At 35.6% G+C, this 21,530-nt stretch overlaps 1 protein-coding gene across 1 annotated transcript in view; it reads left to right on the forward strand.

Annotated features, from left to right (window-relative positions):
- The window catches only part of Zfpm2 (zinc finger protein, FOG family member 2), a 425,491-nt gene that overhangs the window by 75,016 nt on the left and 328,945 nt on the right, over positions 1-21,530 (forward strand). The window contains exon 2 of the mRNA XM_034516530.2: positions 19,466-19,621. Within this exon, the coding sequence (XP_034372421.2) occupies positions 19,466-19,621 (156 nt within the window). The remainder of the gene's footprint in view (positions 1-19,465; positions 19,622-21,530) is intronic.

Genomic DNA, 21,530 nt, shown 5'->3' on the forward strand with positions numbered 1-21,530 from the left:
AACTACTACAGTTAACTAATCCTTTTCTCTTAGGAAGTTTCTTTACTGTTGAGTTTCTATTGCCTAGTGTCCTATTGTGTCACTAGCTGCTCTGTCCACTGTTGTGATCTTATCACGTGTTTGAGTGTGTATATATATCTTGAGAATCTAGGATGCTGTGCCATAGACTTATTGCAACTTTGTTGCCATTAATTACATATGGATATCTAAATTTAGATGAATTAAAATTAAATTGCATTAGAAGTCTCTTTTTCATCTCATTGGACATTTTCCAGATGTCAGGATAGCCACACAGGTCTAGCCACCCTGCCATACACTGCAGAGTTTCAGAACATCGTCCCGTCAAAGAGCTTATCAGTTTTACTCTAGAGAGCCCCTCTTCCATGTTCCTAACACCTCTGCCAGGACCTTTATAAGCAGAAAACATGACAGATACACTTTGTGAATTATTTGGCAGTCTTATCATATTTAATTTCTACTTCTGAAAAAGTGTTTTGTGCATACATCCCAACACAGCATCTTGTTTTCTCTCATTTAAGTCTTCTGCTTTTTAATGCTCCTCTCTCTCTTTCTCTGCTTCTGTCTTTCTGTCTCTGTCTCTGTCTCTCTGTCTCTGTCTGTCTCTCTGTCTCTCTGTCTCTCTGTCTCTCTCTCTCTCTCTCTCTCTCTCTCTCTCTCTCTCTCTCTCTGTGTGTGTGTGTGTGTGTGTGTGTGTAGGGTTTTTGCTTTTTGAAATCATTAAATATTGGTGAAATCATGAAAACTTAGCTACTAGACCAGGGATTTAACACTCATTTAATACATTCTTAGTCATTCCTTCAGCCAGCTTTATTTTAGCATTATAATCAATTTTTATACATTAATGTCACTTAAAGGGAACCTTCACTCCATTGTATTATTTCAAACTTGCTTCCCTGAGAGTTTTGCTTCTTCTTCTTTTTTATGTTTTTATTAAAACCTTCATTTTACACGGACGTGTATAGGATTGCACTATGTAGTTTGATGTTTTTGTGGGGCTCCTCCAGTGGGAACAAGGTTGTCTCTTACTCTTTGTCTTGCACTTGGGATCCTTTTTCTCCTCCTGGGTTGCCTCTTCCAGCCTTGATCTGACCTTATGTGTCTAATCTCATTGTCACTTTTAATGCTGTGTTTGCTTGATATCTCTGGTGAGGGTGGGGGGCTATTTTTTTTAGAGCAAGTAGAGAAAGAATGGATCTGTCAAAAGTAAAGGGAGGGTAAATGAATCAGGATGTAATATGAGAAAAGAATTAAAAAATTCTGTAGAGAAGTTTTAAGATATATGAAAATATAAATATTAGAAATGTGGTCTTATCATTTGAAATTGTATATATTAAAAGCAATGAAAATAACCACTGACATAAATGTAATTAAATAAATGATAGATATGTGTATACCTTGTGGGGAAAAAAATCTGAGTTTACTTTTTTTCTCTGAACACTGTATTTTCTTCTTTTGCTGTTTTCTCTGTCAAGTGCCCAAAGTTATCAACTGTTAAGGAAGTATCAGCTTTTATATCTTCCCTAATCCATAGTTTTCATAGCTCCATGTCTGCTGCTCTGAGTGGAGGGCTTAGTGCCTGGGATGACCTTCCAGTTTCAGTTTCATTACTTGGCTTTAGGGTCTCTCAGGTCTCTCAGCCCTGAGTCCTCCCTGCTTGGTTCTCTGCCTCTCTTGAATGCTGTGAAGTCAGAACACAAAGAGCTGAAATTTGAACCTCAAACTGCCCAAACCAGAAAGTGCTCTGTAAGAAAAGAATCTAAGTTCTTTAAAATTATATATCATTTTAAATTAAAACATGATGTTAAAATTTCTCTTTAAGGACTCCTGAGGTTTGTAATTGCTAATATGTGGTCAGTGTTTATAAATATTGCATGAATTCCTGTGAGAACATATTTATAAGGAACAAAACAATAGAGAGCACTTAGCTTAGCAGGAGTGGGCATTGCAAACAGATCAAAATATTCTTAATTTTGTTTTCCATTGATCCTTGTGATAATAGTTTGTTAGCATAGCTAGTCAATAGTATTGTTTCTGATTTTTATATCAAGATACCAAATTTTCATTTGCTAATTCATTATATAAAGGTATTTTTTGATACTACTATTATTTGTCTTTTTATATTTCATTTTTCTCCTTTTTGGTTAAGTGGTGAATTCTTACCCATTTGGGACAGGTGGACATGTAAAATATTTATCTAATGAAAGATTAGCTAACTTATGTTTTTATTTAAAATTTAAATTTTCAATATTTACCTTCATGAAACACTATTTTAGTTTGTTTTTTAAAAGTTCTTCATCAAGTTTGCCTTTTATGTTTTGTGTGCATGTGTGTGACAATACAGGTGTGTGGATGGAGGAGCATGGAGGTCAAAGGATAGCTTAGGTGTTATTTCTCAGGAAACATGCACAATTTTTTAGATGAGATCTCATATTTCCCCTGAACTCACAGACTAGGCTCATTGGCCAGTGAAACCCAAGAAAACTCAGGTTTTTTTTTTATTTCACCTCCCCAAAGAGGAAATGCTGGGATTGCAGGTGTATCAGACACCTAGCTCTTGTCTCTCTTTTCTCTTTCCAGGCTCATCCCCCTTTTTCTCAGGTTTCAGTGTGTAGCATTTGCTGTCCTGGAACTCACAACGTGGACCAGGCAAGACTGAGACTTGCAGTGATTCACACCCCCTACCTCTAGGGTGCTAGGATTTTCAAGTTGAACTTAGTTTAATGCTTGTATGGTATCTCTCTAGCTTGTGATGCTTCTGAACTCTTAATTTTCCTTCCTCTTTCTTCTAAGTCGTCTGCCACTGCAGGTGTGTACCACCACGTCTAGCACATAACATTTCTGTCAGGGAAAATATAAATTTGGGAGTTAATTTTCTTCCCAAGTCATCTCTTCTAGGAATCTAACCCATCTTAATTAATCATATTAAAATGAAACTATCCCCTTGTTTTTATTGTCTAATAGTCCTATTACTTTTAATTCTAGTAGAATTTACACCTGAGTTTTAGTTTCCCATTTTGTGTTTATCAAGTTTTAGTCTTCCCTTAAAGGTACTCTCTGAGCAAAGTTGTGTTTAATAATTAATCTCTGATGCTGACAGAACATCTTTTGATCCTGTGTGAGGATATGGAATCTTATAATGTAGGTTCCCCAGCGGCTCTGAGGATGTTTCAGTCAACCTTCCACACACATTTTATATTAACTTAATACAACAGCCTGTCTTTATATACTGTAGCCTTCACTTTCATGGTTTTTGTGTTGTTTTGTAGTCACTTATTTGGGTAGTTTTAGAAAAAGAAAGATGGACCCAATGGTACAAACATAATGCTATACTTGTACCGTTTGAAAATTAAAATACTTAGTATTGATGTTGGCTGTTTTCTTTCATCTTAAATATAAGAGATATAGATAGATAGTGAGAGAGAGAGAGACAAAAAGAGAAAGAGAGAGAGAGAGAGAGAGAGAGAGAGAGAGAGAGAGAGAGAGAGAAATCTACATCATATAGTTTTTGGTATAGATATGCTAACTACACATTGCCTTACTTTACTTAAAGTTGAGTTTATCCCTGTTTATAGCTTGCAGCTGTTCCACTGTTTTCCCTAATTCTTCCCATCTCCCCTTTAGTAGTTTTGTTATTCTCTGCATTTTAAGCCATTTCCCACAGTCTGTCATCAACCACACTAATTCAAATTTTCTGCATCATCAACTTTCTCTCTACAATAAAATGATGATTATTGTCATAATTTTACTTGCTTCTTGTAATTTTTATCATGTCTTTTTCTTATTACATTCTTGGCTTATTTGAAAAAATATATCTTTTAAAATTTTCTTAAAAGCAACAATTTGAATTTTAAAAATATTAGTATTTTTATATAATAAATATTTTGAAGAGAGAAGGGTAAGAACATTGTTTGTAGTATCTTCTAATTTTCCTTTCTATTTTCAAACTCTACCCTACTAGGTAGTTACATACTATACCTATACATACACACACACTCATACATATTTATGTGTGTATGTGTTCATGTGTGTATATACATATCTCTATATAGTCTAATATGTATTTATCATATCTATACTATGTAAATATATATACTGTATAAATATATGTTTAACATTTAATATTAATAATATATATTTAACATATACATAAACAATATTATATATATGTATATATATATATATATATATATATATATATATACACATTTAACATACTAAAATGTCATAGATAATTGTCATGCTCTGAAGCAGAGTATTCACAGACTTCAGGGTCTGGATAATTTCTTCTTGCATTCTACTTGTAGCTGGTTCTTCTTTTCTGAGACAGAGGTAGAGGTAGCAAAGAAGTGGGACTATAGGGTCAGTTGTACAGGATGCTCCTGGGTTACACAGTGCTTACTGACTCTTTCTTCTTAGTAAAAGCTGGTGATCTCTCTAGCTTTGCAGAGACCCAAACTGCAAGCTAGAGAAAGCTATTCATTTTATGAGACTTTTGTAATTATTACTAAAACGCAGACTTGGCTGTAGGCCTAGATTCCACCTCAAACAGCAGAAACTAAGGCAGTCTGCAACAGAGATCCTAGTTATTACATCCAGCAAAGGGTGAGCAGGCTCCTGCCAGACTGGGAGAAGTCTCCTCTATGTTTTCAGTGCAGTATTGTTGCTTCAGCAAGTTGATAGGCATTTCAAAGGAGTAGATTCATGTCATCGCTCGCTCAAACAGTTCCAGAAGTGCACTTCTGTATCCAGAAAGCAGAGGGTTTTTTGTTAAACCACGTGCAACTGAGGCGAGTCTCAAATCTGTATGCTTTTGCGTTGTCTCAGGAATGCTGGGGTTACTGGTGCTTTCTACAGTTCCCACTCCACACCTCTAGATGTTATTGGGCACACAACTTTAGAATGTTTATTATCTAAACAAGTTTTGTTTTGTTTGTTTTAAATTCATTGTTCTAAATTCTAAATCCTCTTTTTAATTTCAATGGTTGAGTTAGTGATCTGTCACCTTGTTTGTTTAAAAAATCTTATTCCTCAATGATCTTGGATACCCAAAATGTTACTAAATGTTTCCAATAGGAAAGATTTCTTATTAAATCTTTTCATAGTGTTACATGAATCTAGATTTTCACTGGTTGATATTTTTTTTCTGTGTGAACAGTATTTAAGTCATTTTACCAAATTTTCGACAACCCAGATCACAATGAGTTGTACTAAATGGAAAGAAACCATATATAACCTCTAGGATGAGTGATTTCTCTATATTGGAATCCCTTCCCTCAGCATGTACACAAATATGCATCATACGTCACTTCACTTTTACACATTGATTCTTTCAAAGAGCTTCTGAAAGCTTCATTTGCTATTTATGGCATCTAGAAGATGATGTGAGAACACTTAGAATCTTCGCCTCACCGACATCTCTTGGAAAGACCAGGTATTCAAACCCCCAGAGTCTCCTGCAGCTCCCACTTTAACCTACTTCAGTTGGCCACACATTATAAAAAACAAAATAAAAACCTAAACCACCAAACCACCTAGTAAATGCTTTTCACAACCTAAATATAATGAACTCCAAAGAGCTTGGGGAAAAGAATTCCCACCCAGTAACCCCTTGAACTATGTTTGCACACTGTACACAGAAAATTCTTATTTTCAGTGTGTAAAGTCAAAGGTCACACTGAGATGGTATGACTATTTAGTAGCAGAAGCCAAACCTCACAGAAACTATGTTACAGAAGAAATAAGTCATATTTTTTTAATCAGTGGATACACAACCTCCTAGGTTGTAGGACAGAGCATGCTCAAGAAAGGAAGATTAAAATCTAAAGCAAAATGACCTCGTGCATTTGCAAGATGATAATGGCCACTCTTGCCTAGTCTCACTTGTTGTTGTACAACTCAGTCAGCTTCCTCCTCCATCCCCACAGGTTCAGCTGAATGACATGGAGTCTGTACTAGAATTACCTGGAACACATAAAGAACTTGTCCCTGGGGACTGTCACAGTTGAGCTAGGGAATCGACCTTCAGAGGTCACCTTTACATCAGAACTTCAGCATGAACTTAATATACACTAAAGTTAATGTCCATAGTAGAAGATTAGAGGCAAAGTCAACAATAGTAGGACCACCCTTAGGTACCAGACTAGAAGTTTCTGTATGAATGTGGAGAGAGTCAAACTTCCACAAACCTTTCACATCCCCACTAATAGTTGATCCAATATTAGACTGACTCCATGGTAAAGAGGTGGATCAGGGCGGATGATGAAGTGTTATATGGTGCTAGGTGAAGCATACTTTTTGAAGTCAAAACGCATGAGCTCACGTCTGCAGAGGGGTCAGATTGGAAGCTATAGCTAACAGTGAGTAGTGACCACTAATTTATTTTGCATTTGCATGTAGGGTTTTCTTGCTAATATTTTTAAAGACCAACAGTAAAATACTTTATGTACATGAAGTCAGAAAATAAAGGGCTGAAGTAATGGCTTTTCAAACAATGACAGGAAAATAAAATCTGAGCTAGGAAGAGATTAGCAATGCGTAAGGAACACCAATGTGTTTGCTTTGTAGAACTTACATAGCTCTGGCTCTAGGTAGTAAAAATAAATAACATGAAAACCAACAGCTGAGGCAAAACAAAAGCAACTTGGAAATACAGCAACTTCTGTTAGAAGCACTCTTTTATTAGAAAACAGGAAAGTTAATTCTCTGTTATTTATATTCAATTTATAGGCTAATCTATTCCAATGCTTAGAAACCTTGTTAAGAACAATCTGAGTTCAAAGATCTTGGGTTGCAGAGTTCTCAGAACTTGCTGCCAGTGTGCTATGTGTTAATGGCTGGTAGATCTGATATTCTGGAACTGTTTTACCTGGTAGAAGTGGTGTGATTTCATTGGTTTAGATGAGAAAAGGGGTTAAGGGGATTCCTGCTGATGTGAGCATTCCTAGTTGTATTCAGGAAGACATTATGAAATCCTTACAATAGGAACTTCACAACTTACTTAGCCTTCAGTAGAACATTGTAAACACACTGTTTTAGCCTACAGATTGAAAGAGAATGAGACTCTATTTAAGTGAAAAGAAACTCAGATGCCCAGTTTTCTTTCCATGAAGCCAAATGTATGCTTCTTTTAGAAGTCCATAGAAAGCCTTGCATGGAGGCCGAACAGGGTTTACAGGACAAATATTGAGGTGCCTGGAGTCATCACTGGAAAGTTCCTTTATGAGAGTGCTCCACCTTTGTCTCACCCTATAACTCCTGCCTGTAAAGGTACTTGATTTTATTCTGTTGTAGGCTTTGTTGCAAAGGCCAGAGATATTTTTCTTTTAAGAGAGTCCTTAGATGTTTCCTCCAGGTTGTATCTGCTAGATTGTGTGGGTGGGCTGCTTTGCTTATCTCTGTACTCTGCCTACTCTCCCAGGTCTCGAGAGAGCACAGGCTCCTCTTAAAATTACAGCTTCTTCAAGTGCCCGGTGTCTTCAGACACCCTTTAATGTGATGGCATAAAGTAAACCTTGTTCCTTGATAGGTTTTATGGACAAGTGCTTTCTAGGCCCCTGGAGATGTTTTCAATCTGATGATTCTGAGTACCCGTTATAACCTTTAATGACAGCACCCAATGCTTTGTTCTAAAGTGTCCTGTTGATGCATGTTCCAGGGCATGTTATAATTAGAGCTGATTGAACATGTGGATTTTTTTTTTTATTTTACCTACACTCAGGTTCCTTTATCTTGTTAAGCTCTTTCAGATGGAGATCAAGTGAAGTTTATATTATTTTTTTCTAGTACTCCAAACATGATAGAGATCTACCAGGAAGGAAATTTGAAAAATAACACTTAACTTTGTAAAAGTTAGGAGGTACTTAGAAATATATTCTAGCCAGCACATGACATCTACAGAAATGTTTTGTTTTGCATGAGAGATCCCCCACACACACACACACCAGCTCTATGTGCATGACTGTACAAGTTTAGAGAGAATATCCATCATTATTTTCCTTGTCAAATGCAAACAGGACCAAATTGGCAGCATTCCAGGCTTGGGAAGTCACCTTATTTGTGAAAAATGGAACCTAGTTCTGTCTTTGGCCTCACCTTAAATATTTGGTCCAAGGTGGTAGTGCAGCAACATGCAGTTTGGTGAGTTTCATCACCGGGTTTACAGTGTCAGCTGGCCATGACACTGTGTTCTAAAATCCTACTGGCCTAACTTGGTTAGTGCAGGAGCCTGATTCTGAGAAGGGCTTGCAGTGATAGGTGATGAGCTGGAGAAATCTGGCCAGGACTTCTTTTATTGGCTGGTCAGTTCTGCCTGTCAGGTGATACACTCCTCATCTTTTCCACACTGCTTAGTCCCCAAGAGGAGGATGAGACTGTGTTGGCATCAAGAAACTCTCACTCTATGTATGAGAGCCTCAGGCAACAGGGTGTAGTTTAAAATTTTGAGATGTTGCTATTGCTTAGGCTTTTTCTTTGCTTTTGTTTTGTTGCTGTTTTATTTTGTTTTGTCATTTTGTTTTGTTTATGAGAGGAGGTAGTTGGGAAGTGATACAAGGTTCTTCTTTGAAATGGCACCAGACCTCTTTGTCCACACTTCTCACTACTCCTGAAGTAGATGGAGAAATAGCAACTAGAAGTTAACCTGAAGTGACTGTAAACTATCCCATGCCATCACGGAATTACTTGAAAACATGCTATTTGTGGGCTCTGAATCTACTGAGAGAATGGTTTACCAGCACTAAAGAAATAAACATGCTCTGGCCATTCACTGTGTACACACCCTTAGAAGCCTGGTGGGGGAGGGGGAGGCAGGGGAAGAGCTCTGAAGATAGATCCTCAGGTATGGTGGTGTGTAGCTGAGGCTGGAGCCCATATCAACTGATGTTATTATATTGTTTACTACAAATGACGTTGATAATATAATTTAGACTGTTACACAATAACTCCTTACTAGTCTTTGTATTTAACTACAGCTCTCAAATTTAAACATTTATCATGGCTTGCTGAAAAGATTTATGGCCATGATTCTTGAAGGATCAAGAGTTGAGATGAGGGGTGGAATGTGACAATGAGTTTGAATCTGTTGCAAGTTTCTGGATGATGCAAATCCTGCCAGTGTGCTGGTCTCACTTGGAGAGCCATGGTTTGCCTGTCATTTACATATTCAGCCAAAACTCGGGCATCGTTTCAGCATATATTAATAATGTATTAACTTCACCAGAAGGTTCAATTAGTAGCTAATCACACAGGTAAAGAACTGCTTGAACAGGACATGGTTAGAAGAAGTATTATTAAAAGATGAGAACTGAGTTCAATCCAAAATTTATTAACCAAGAAGCAAAACAAAAATTAAGAAAAACAAGTTATATACTGACCATATATTATATTCCTGATGCAAATATTTGCATTGATTTCTCTTCTCTGGCTGTATACTTTCTTATGTTCTAAACACACCCACATTGCTTCTCAAAAAATAAGATTATGCACGGTGTACCTTTTGTTTATATATTTTGAAATTGTAATTATATTTTCTCCCTTCTCTTTCTTCCCACCAATCCCTCTTCTGTTCTCTCTCTTCCTCTCTCTCTGTCTCTCTGTTTCTCTCTGTCTCTCTCTGTCTCTCTCTGTCTCTCTCCCTATCTCTCTCTCTCTCTCTGTCTCTCTCAAATTTAAGGCCTCCTTTTCTTTACTTATGGCTACAAACACACACACACACACACACACACACACACACACACACACACACTTTTCTAAATACATAAATAAAGCCTCTCACTCTGGGTAGTATGATCTTGGGCAGAGCTTTCTAAAGGACAGCTTTAGTTTATGTTACCACAGCTAAGTGTTTAATGAAGTTGGCCACCAGTGTCCCCTTTCTTATAGTTCTTTTATAGACATATTTTTGTCATTTATACTAAGATTATCAACCTGTGCATTTTAATTGATTTATTCTACTAAGAATAGGGATGTAATGCTAATCTAGTGTCAAAGCCTATGTGCCTACATTGTCTTTAGATATAAAATAAGTTTTAACTCATTTCTGCTTTTACTTGTTTATCTTTGTGATAAAACCATGCAGGGTACCATCTACTAATGTGTGTGTGTGTGTGTGTGTGTGTGTGTGTGTGTGTGTTGTCATATATTTTGCTTGTTACCAAAGAATAAATGTTTTTGATACTGACTTGAAATTTCTAACAAAAATCTTTCTTTAAGAGGTATGTAGAATTACAAATTTTGGTTAATCCATGTGTAAATATTTTTCAGACACATAGGTACAAAGGCTTTTGTGGGAATGTTCATTTCTTTTACCTTACAGCCAATAAAAACTGTTAAAAATTGAATGCAGTACATTCCATATTATGGGTAACACCTGAAATTTTATGGAAGCATTTCCTACATTTAGAGAACCATCCCATCATTCCCGAGTTCACACACTCCAGCTAGTTTCTATCTGGCTGAGAGAGAAATATCAAGGAAAGGACAATGGAATGCATCCTGTCAAGTGGAATGATTCACTCCAACTTTATAAATAATAATGATTATATTATAGTAATAATAATAGTAATAATAATAATATAAACGATGCCCTCAGATTCATGCATGTGTGAGCACTCGGTTAAAAGTCTAGTGTAAGGCATTTATACTCATTTCCTCCATCTCCAGTGCTATCACTTTACAATTTGATTTCAATTGTATTACAATTAAATTCAACTGAGAAGTCATTAGTTGAATGAGCATTTAAGGCATTCAGACTCAATGCAAAGTTCCAAACATGCTGCTTCCAGCTGGAAATGTGACTAGGGTAGAATTATAACTGAGAAGATAAGAAAATGCTTAAACGCACATAATTCAGTATACTATATAAGAACCTCTGTCTGCTTTTCCATTCACACTAAATTGGAGAGGTTTGTTCTGTTCCATTCAGTCTTGTACCTTGCGTGCATAAGTTTGTCTTCTGAATGGAAATTATTCACTTCCTTTAAGGTAGGGTCCTCTCATTGTGTACTTCACTCTGTGATCTCAGTACAGAATGTAGCACTGCAATTTTCAGTATCCTAGATATGTACTAGTGAGATGAATAAAGTTTGTGTGAATAAATGCCTGATAATCTTATAAAGAGAAAGATGTTATATACAATGCCATCTGTGTTCTACACTTGTTACCATCATGGGGCTATAAAACCTTGTATGAGACTCCAGGAATGGGGTGTAGCTCAGAGGTAGAACACTTGGTAAGTATACTTGAGACCCTTGGCTTCATTCCCTGAAACACACACTTACCTACACACAGGTTTTTCCAAACCCATACACACCACAGATACACACACATACCACACACACAAATGTACCTAAACATACCATATATACACAAACACACCTATGTATGACACACATACACACACAACATACCCCACACCTACATACAAACATATATACCACAAATGCACATACACACACACAAATACACTTACACATACCACACACACACACCACCACACACAAACACACCGCAAATACATACACATCACACACACCACAAATACACACACATTACCCAACAGATATAACACACACACATGCACACACACAACACCTAAGCATACCATATACACACAAACACACCATAGCATATCACATACAAGTGCACACACATACACACCACATGCTAGACACACACAAACACACAGCATAAGTACACATAGAGACACACACACATAAACATATACCACATATATATATATATAGGCACACCACACACACATGTCATACACATACACAAATACCACATGCCACACACAAACCACAAATACACTATACACACACCACAAACATGCACATGCCATAAAGACAAATACACCACACCCTCCACATTTCTACAATGCCTCACACACTGTTTAACATATCATAAACACACACAAACACACCTACACATACCACACACCACACTATAACCACACAAACAAACACAGATACCATACACACACAAACATACTTGCCACACAAAACAAAACAAACAGAAAGTAAAAACCAAAATTCCCAAATCCCTGCTAACCAAGCAACTCTGTTATAGTATGTTAATATAATTATCTTATATTATAATTATCTTTTTTGAAATGAGCTCTTGTTTAATAGCCCAGACTAACCTTGAATTACCAATCTACTTTTTAAGTATTGAAATAACATTTCATGACACCAGACTTATTTATTGTTATTAATGTTTTATGCAGGTTTTAAAAATTTATAGCTCTTACAAAATGATTTATGTAAGGTTTAACATGGATGTGTATGTTAGGATAAACTACATATAGATGGTATGTATGTTTGTATGTATGTATGTATGCATACATGCATGTATATATGTATGTATATGAGGATTGATACTTGCCATGACTTAGTGAACCACCAATGTGGATCTTGAAATGTGTCTCCTGCATAACAGGGAGAGGACTTATTTTGGTAAAATCATGTCATATTTTTAATATAGAGTTACCATCTTCAGTATATTTGGAATCGCTCTATGTATGGGTCTCTGGACTGAGACCTGATTAAAAATATTTGAATTTCAATTCTGTCACTAACTTGCTGGGTCAGTGCACAAGGTTTTTGGTAATGAAGTGAATTTCCTAGATGCCTGAGTTACTTTCTGGGAGTAAATTAGCCATTGAGGACTCCAGTTTACATGTTGTCTCTATTTCTCTGTAACCTTATTTCTTCTTCGACATCACTATTGAATCTACTGGATGATGTGCAAAGTTTGGGTATATCCTAAAAAAATAGTTTGTTAATATCATTCAGTTAGGAACTGAATATTTAAATGTTCCAAAAGCAGGCATTTCAGGGAAAAAAACATGTAACAATTTGAGTTGTTTTAGAGTTTAGATATGAAATTGTTAATACCATCTTCTATAAAAGTAGGTACAGATATTATAGCAAAATTTATTCTGTTTATTTAAGATAAAAAGAACACTTTCCCTCAAAGAAACAATTTAAATAAAACTTGACCCTCTCCCTCCTTCATTTCAGAGTGCCGTGTGGTCAAATGGAAATTTCCATCAGGGATTCTCTAATGTCTTTTATGCATTAACATTTTAAAATTCAATTTAAATATCCAAAGATCTCATTTTTAACAAACTTAACAAAACTCAGGTAATTTCCTTAAACTTTTTTGATTGAGAGACAGCAGTTGGTGCAGATATATTCAAATAAAAAACCGTGTACAGCTATGAGCAAAGCCCCAAATCAATTATATATAAGAAATAACACATGGAAAGAAATTAATGAAAAAGAAGAATTTCAGCTATATGATTCTCTGGTCTACTACCTGCAGGCAACAAACGTAAATGGGAAAAAAAATCAACATTATTCTGGTAGATAAGAAGAAAAATTAATAAAACTGTTTCTTTCCTACCAGATTCCCTGATGCCACTATTGTTGGATGTGTGTGACTGCGGAAACAGCCTGTTCTCCCAAAGTACTATTTTTTTTAGACTGCAGAAATAAGGTCTTATTCTTGCTGTTAAGCTCAATTACATGAGTTAGTATGGATCTGCACTGTCCAAAGAACATTCCTCTTTCCTGTCCCTTCTCATTAAACGACTCTGTGGGATATGCACGAGACAAACGTAATAGGAACTGAGTGAGAAGCATTTCGCACTGTGCCCACAGGATAATGATGATTCATAAGGATGTCTGAACATAGCAGCTGAAAATTCTGAAATGAGCTGCTGAGAGTCACAAAAATACATCCATGATTAAGTAAGAAAAAATATATATCTGCTTTAAAAGCATATGCATATATATATATATACATATATATATATATATGTATATATATATATATATATATATATATATATATATATATATATATATATATAAAGGGCTTTATATTTTGTATAGTATAAAGATTAGCTTGAAATTAACAAAGAAACTTAAGATAAGATACACTTAGTTACATACCAAGATATCTAATATGAATCCACTGGTTCATTTCATCACATATAGAAAAATATAAATTAGTTTAAAATGCAAAGCTGGATTTTAACTTTCACATATTAATGGGAGTGTGTGGGGGATTAGCATATTGTGTGCTTACATCATAAACGTGAGTCTGAGTTTGTTCCTTTTACTTTTATATGCTTGGAAGTTATAACTTTGAAAATGATATCACTGGGCAAATGTGGTTCGGTTGTAATGTGGTAATTCAAGAAGGTTATATGTTGCTTTCATTGTGATTTTTGGAGGTCTCTCTGTCTCTCTCTGTCTCTCTGTCTCTCTGTCTCTCTGTCTCTCTCTCTCTCTCTCTCTCTCTCTCTCTGTGTGTGTGTGTGTTGTGCCTGAGTGTTCCTGCATACATATTTATGCATCTTCATACTCCTTTGTCTGATTACATCTGTCATGAAGGACTTTTGCAAGGGTCATAACACAGAAGTTAGCAATTTGGACAGAGTCTCACTGTTGTCACATCCCTGAATTTATTATCATTCTGAAATATTTAATGCATTCACTTGGGTGCCTTGCTCTATGTGTGTACAAAGGGACAAAGTTGGTGATGAAGTTTTAAGTTGTAACATTAATAATGCTACCTTACAGCAATAGTGTGAAAAGCACCCTGCAGTTTTAAAAAATGGAATTAAAAGGTCTGGAAGTATTTGTGTTTTTCAGGGGAAAACTCAAGGAACAGAATTTCTGAGCACACTGTGATGGATTATTGTAATTATTGGGAATGATAATATTTTAATGTGACTTTCCCCCTACCTGTCAGTTGTAATCAAGGCTGCCCACTACTCTGAAACAATCTCATTTTGCTAGGTGGCTAGCCTTGTGCAGCCTACAGAATGCTTAGAATATTAATGCCTGTGAGAGACTGAATGTTCTCTGTGGTTCCCCTTTGACAGTGTCTTCTTTTAATCGCAATGCATGCAAACACAAGCCAAGTTAAGATATAATGAACTAAGGCCAATGGGTGCTTAAGGGGAATGATTTCCTACAGGGGATATTGGGTTACATCCATAGAAATCGTCATCTCCATTCGTGGCACTGTGTGTTAATTTCTGCAGAAATAAATTCCTCTTGTGGGTGCCCCTTATTCTGAAACATTATCTTAACAGAGACTTTTCTGGCATTTAGGTGAGGATTGCACTGTTTATAGTAGGCTGCCATGGTTGAAAGTTATACAGAAAACAATGCATGTTGAAAGACACATGTGTTTGGTTTTGATATGTACTGAGCTGATCACTGCTTTCTTATGATGCCTCGTGCTGTTACTAATTTTAATACTTCTTCCTGTATTTTTGCAGGTCCTTGTATATTACCTTCAAATTTTCTTTGTCTGCTTCTAGCTTTTACTTCAGTTACCGTGGACATATTTGAGGATTTCATTAACACCCTGAAATTGGGGCAACAGTTTTGCAAAAAATTCCTTTATCCACAGAATTAACTCTACTGGAACTGTTCCATAGTCATATATGTACAATCCATCATTTACATTTTATTCAAGGACCATGGTTATACCAGTATATAGGATAGGATGACTTTAACAACATATGTGTTTCTTTATCAACTTAGGCCATTCAGATCATTCCAGGCTAGTCTGGGCTTCACCGTGCAGCTCTTCAGTGTCAGTGGGTGCTGTGAATCTACTGTCAGTTTTATTTCTGGAACACAAAGGTAGCTATGGCCGATTCAAATGGGCCGAAGCACACAATTGTTTCTCTGCTAAAAACAGAGCAAATACTATCCACCAAGGTCTACTCATTTCTGCTCAGAGACAATCAACGGCACAATGGACTCTACCTTCAGTGCTACCATACCCATAGTCTTTGAATACAGAGCTCTAAGACATTAGCATTTTAAAAAGCGGTTGTTGTTGATATTTATGAACATCACGACTATTAATTCTGGCGGGAGTGTTTTAATATCTATAAATCAGACACAATTGAGGAGCTGAAATTCAGATTTCCTCACACTTGCCTGCCGAGTGGCCTCAATCAGAAGTAATTTTCTCCATGAGGGCACATGGAGCTTGGTTGTGAGCCTTTTCTGAGGAGATATTATTTGTGTCAAATTACGTGTGGTGATTTTCCTGAAGTGGACTCTGTGCCCACTAATCCATACCCAGGAGGTCTCTCTCTTCCTCCTTCCTTCCCTGGTGCTATTAATTACACTTGAGCTTCAAGTGTCTCTTACTTACTCCTTTAACATGTTAGTTTGTGGCCACTGATTATCAGCGATGATTCCTGTTAAAGAAACATGCAGTAGAAAGAGAAGAGAGATCCTATCTTAAGCCAGAAATACTATGCATTTTAAGGGAAACATCTGTCTTGGCATCTGACTTGATGGTGTTGTAAAAGAAGTGGCTAGTAATTTCACATTTGAAAATATAGTAAATTATATAAATCTGATGTTTATTTTGGGAGGAATGCAAGCTGACCATTTAATCATCAACTTGTCTCTTATTTTAAATATTGGCAATGAACTCTCAAGACTTTAAAACAAATGAGCTAAAAAACTCTTTAACATTATATTCAGGCTTTTTTGAACATAAATGTTGCTTGGACTCACAAAGCAATACTTAAATGTGTTTTCTAATCTTTGGATATGCAATAAACATATCAAATATAAGTTTTTCATAAACCTAGAAATAAAACTGAAATGCCCATTTCAAAACTGTGAGCCTATTTAAGATTAACAGCACATTAACTTGGGGGTGAGGTTTACTAAGCATGAATCTGTTCTTTAGTGTTGGTTATCATTCAAATGATGACACAAGCGAGATTTTAATACAACTCTCAAAATTTAATATATCACTGGCTCCAATTTACTATTTTTCAAATTATTCAGTAACATTATGTTTAATAAAAGATTTTGCAAAATTCTTATCACATGTATTTCAATTTTAAAAATGAAAGTATATATATTGTTAGTTTTATTTTTATAATATGCACACATGCATACATGTTCTCTAAGTATGAAAAATGTTATGTTTTTCATATTGCATGCATAAACTATTAAAATATTTATTACATGATTGGAATTTACTTTTGTAAGCAAAATACTGAGTATATATTTTCAAAGAAAAATCTGACCTCCAATGTACTATATAATGTCATTTCTGTTGTAACTTATATTAAGTCAATTATTTCACAAATTGATCCCATATGTACTACATAAAGTATGAACAATCAGAAGTTTTATTTTTGCTGCCTAGAAAGATAGCATCCTGATGGGAGGGGAAACATATATTTTGGTTGACTTTTCAGTCAAAAGCTCAAGACACGTGCTCTGAGGTTAACTTGTTATATGTCTGTGAAAAAGTAATGAGGGGGCTATGGACTAACTACTAGCTAACACTTCTGTCTTCATGCATTGCTTGTATTTTACACTTATCTGAGAGGAAATGCTTACAACTAGCATACACTGATTTGCGCAGTAAAGCATGATGTTAAAAAAAAATAGGATTTTCAAAATGCTGCTCTTTATAAACCGAAAGCTTCACTTAGTGGTCCGAAACCATGTTCTGTTAGCTTATTTGCTTAGCTTTACAATCCAGACTATAAAACTGAAACAACAATTTAAAAAGTGCTTGTACCTAACACACTGGACTACATAATAGACCATGTAAGAAAGCACGCTGGTACTCCCCCATCAAAGAAAACTGAGATTTATTTTAGCTTTCCTTTTTGCCAAGCATTAAATGTTTTAGACAAATATAAAGAAAGGTCACCATTATTGTCTTCATTAGATAAGTCATTAATAAATGTATCAACGTATATTACATGTGCATGTTAGCAGGATAGTGATATCTTGCTATTATTTTATAGATGGTGTGCACGTTTTGTTATTTGACATAACTTTTGTAAAAATATCAGTGTTAAACTTGAAATTATTATTAACAGATTAAAACTAACATGTGATTCATGAATTTGTCTATTCTTTTTTGATTCTTAAATTTAACTATAAGAAGTGGTACAATTACCAGAGTATTTAAAGAGAACATTTCTTGTTTTGAATTAATGAAAAATAAATTCTAAAGGAAAAGTTTGGCTTGAATGTTCCTTAATCTAAATGTATGTAACTAATTCTATCCATATAAATGTTGCTTGCCAGTTCAATCCTAAGGACATTCACTTGTGTTACGATCCAACACATACCACTGGATGTAGGTATGTTGGCCTACACAGATACACAATGATGGTATTGAAGCATTTAAAAGTATTTATACTATTTCTTCTTTAACCCTAAAAACTTGCTATTACATTTGTAAAAACAGATTGAGTGAGAGAAAGGACACACACACACGCACACACACACACACACACACACACACACACACACAGAGAGAGAGAGAGAGAGAGAGAGAGAGAGAGAGGTGTAAACTTAATCCTAGAAGTATTTTTCCTGTCAAGACCAGTGACAGACTGACAATTAATGCAGATTACCATAATTGTGTTGTACGGATAAAAATGCCACATTACTTCTTAGGAGAGAATGCAGGCTTCGATTTAGTGAAGTGAGTTGGATACGTGATTCTTCAGCAACATGGAGTTCCCGTGTCATCCGTTTCAGAGCCCTGAACAACTGCAGCCCCTGGCCCCATTTCCTTTCAGTAAAATAGGTCCATTAATGTAGTGCACCTCACTCTCATTCTCTCCAAGGAAGTTGCATTTTTATTACTGAAAAAGTATCACATAAATACAAATTACATTTTTTCATTAGAAAACTACTTTTCATTTCAGAAAAAATTCAATTAATTGTGAATAGGGCTATGCTTTCATCAGGGAGAGAAATATGTAATTTTTCTTCAAGCCTCAAACACATATAATGAAATCTTTTCTTGGAATCCACTCTTAAGATGGAGTTTTAAAAGTATAGACTTTATTAAAATCTCGTTTCAATTAAAATGCATTCAATTACTGTAAATCTTTATTAAAATCACAGGTAAAATTGTTCAGCAGTGTAAGAGAGACTTGTGCTCTTTACCAGGCTGTTAATTCTAACAAATGAATATAATGTGCAAAGGTTTGCGCAAAACAGAAATATGTATATGTGTGTGTGTATTTACATATATATGTGCGCATATATGCATGTATATTTAGCGCTCATTACTTGGGAGACGGGAATGTAGACTGAATTTACTTTGTATGTAATCTCCTCAGGCACTGGCTTTTTTTGCCTTCTCAATGAATATAGTCTTTCTTTTTTTAAAACAATTTAAAATTTACTTATTTTGTAAGTTTCCATAGAAGTGCTTATTATATATTGAGCAAATTCACTTTCCATATAACTCTACCCACTATTTCTTATATGGCATTAGTGTGAGTGAGTCTCCTTGGAATAACTTCCTGTAAGTCCTCACCTTGGTAATCAAAACAACTCTACTTAAAGGATTTTTATTTCATTACCTTCCTAGAATGTTTTTGGTACAGTGTCCCTGATTCTTTTTCAAGGGCCATTGGAAGATGCCATCGAAGATGAGGAAGAAGAGTGTCCAGTAGAGGCCGAAGTCATCGCGAAAGGAGACTTTCCATTGGAGGAAAGCTTTCCCGCAGGCTTTGAGCCAGAAAATCTGAGCTGCGAAGAAGTGGAGTTCTTTTGTAACAAAGGTAACCCTTGATGGCTGCATGTAGGATGGGAATCCACTGAGGTGAATTTGTAAATTATTATTACTCTTAGGATGGAGTAATATCGATACATAATGCCATGATCTGTTAATATAGAAAACTTTTTGAGAAATAAGCTCTTTTGTCATTCGAATAAACTATTTCATTTTGATAATAATCTATTTTTATATTGAAATATTTTAATGCCAAATGGCAAGTTCCCTGAGTTAATTTCCTTGTTGGTTGGCCAACTAGCTATTTATGTTTATCAAATGTCTTCTTCTTTCTATGAGTAGTTACTGAACTCCAATAGTTTGCATATCTCTAATACTGAATCCTGAGTGATGCAGACTGCATCTCAGCCCAAGTCTGGCTCAGTCTTTCTGAAAAATGAGTTCTGTGGGTGCTTACTTTAACTTTCAGTGCTGCTCCCTGTTACGTTATTGCTAACTTCTTAGCATTATTTTTTCTTTTATGCATATTCATCACACACACATGCAATACATGAACACACATACACACACATGCACACACAAATAACACACACACACACACACACACACACACGGGCTATAATCCAAGAAGTACCTGAGACAAGTCTCAGTGTATTTCTAACCTTGACATGACATCACTGGGCACATCTGTTTTTCCTCAGTTTTTTTCTAAAATTAATTTTTTTGTTTCATATACTTTTATTATTTGTTTTTACTAGTTTGGTCACCCAGTGGGGCAGGACTTCTATTTCTCTTATGCTGTCACATGCTGTCATACATGTTGGGTTGATTATCTAGGTTTAGACCAGCCGCTTCTGCTAATTCGGTATGAAAGCATCCCAGACAGCCAACTGACAAGAGTGCCTGCATGTCTGTCTCCACCTGTCAATATTTGTGTGTGTGTGATACTTGTGGAAGCATGCCATTTTTAGTCAGACAGTTCAGAGAGGTGACATGAGCTTATGAGTGTATGTTGATTAGACTCACATTCTGAAATCACAAATGCTGATATAATATCTTTAAATGGACAATGAACCTAGTTTGATGGTCTTATGTATTTATAGAAAAATTTAAAAGTTCTAACATCACATTCTCCCATTGATGGTGTCTTAGAAACATAGCTACTCCACTCATTCTTGTTCCTCAACTCAGCAGAGCTCTAACCTTACTGGGATCTCCCAGAAAGCCAGCAGTAGCCTTGTGACATAGTGCTTATCTCCCAATCAGACAAGTTTGACTGAAAATTAGAGGAACAAAAGATCAGATTTCAGGCCAGTTTAATATTTTCTGTAGATGTTCTAGATTCTGTGTTTTCCCTTAAGAACATGTAGTTTAGGCAGTGTATGTAAGCACCTGCTGAGGTATTGAGTAATATTTGTTTTTAAATTACATGTAACACCATTTTACTCTTTGTTCCCACAAGATTTATATGTCTATATTTATTATAAAGTATTTACCTTATGCTATGGTGTCATCAAAGTGAGAAAAGCTAAGGGATGAAAGGCTTTGGCCCCTTCTTCTCTTTGGGCTCTTATGGTTAAAGGGTTAAGATAGAAATCTAGATTATCAATTGTATATCCAATATAATCAAAAATAAAAGCAATGAAGTGCATTAATTAAGCAGTGTTAACTATTATATGCACTTTAAATTCGGGGATGATTACTACTGAGAGTTTTTGTTTAATAGAAGAGTTTAGCAATGCCACAGCTTTAAGTAATTGGTTGAAGGCAGTTAGACTTAGAGCAATTGGCTTTTTGAGGACAGTATTTATGGTCTTGAGACAGTAATACTCATCTACACTAACAAGAATCATGACCCAAATAATGTAATGACAGGCATTTGGGAAGAGAGGAAAACGTTTAATTACAATGTACAGTGCTTATGAAAGTGATTTCATGAATATGATTATTTGAAAAGT

This window comes from Arvicanthis niloticus, chromosome 13 (genome assembly GCF_011762505.2).
Source record: "Arvicanthis niloticus isolate mArvNil1 chromosome 13, mArvNil1.pat.X, whole genome shotgun sequence".
In the NCBI taxonomy this organism is placed as follows: Eukaryota; Metazoa; Chordata; class Mammalia; order Rodentia; family Muridae; genus Arvicanthis; species Arvicanthis niloticus.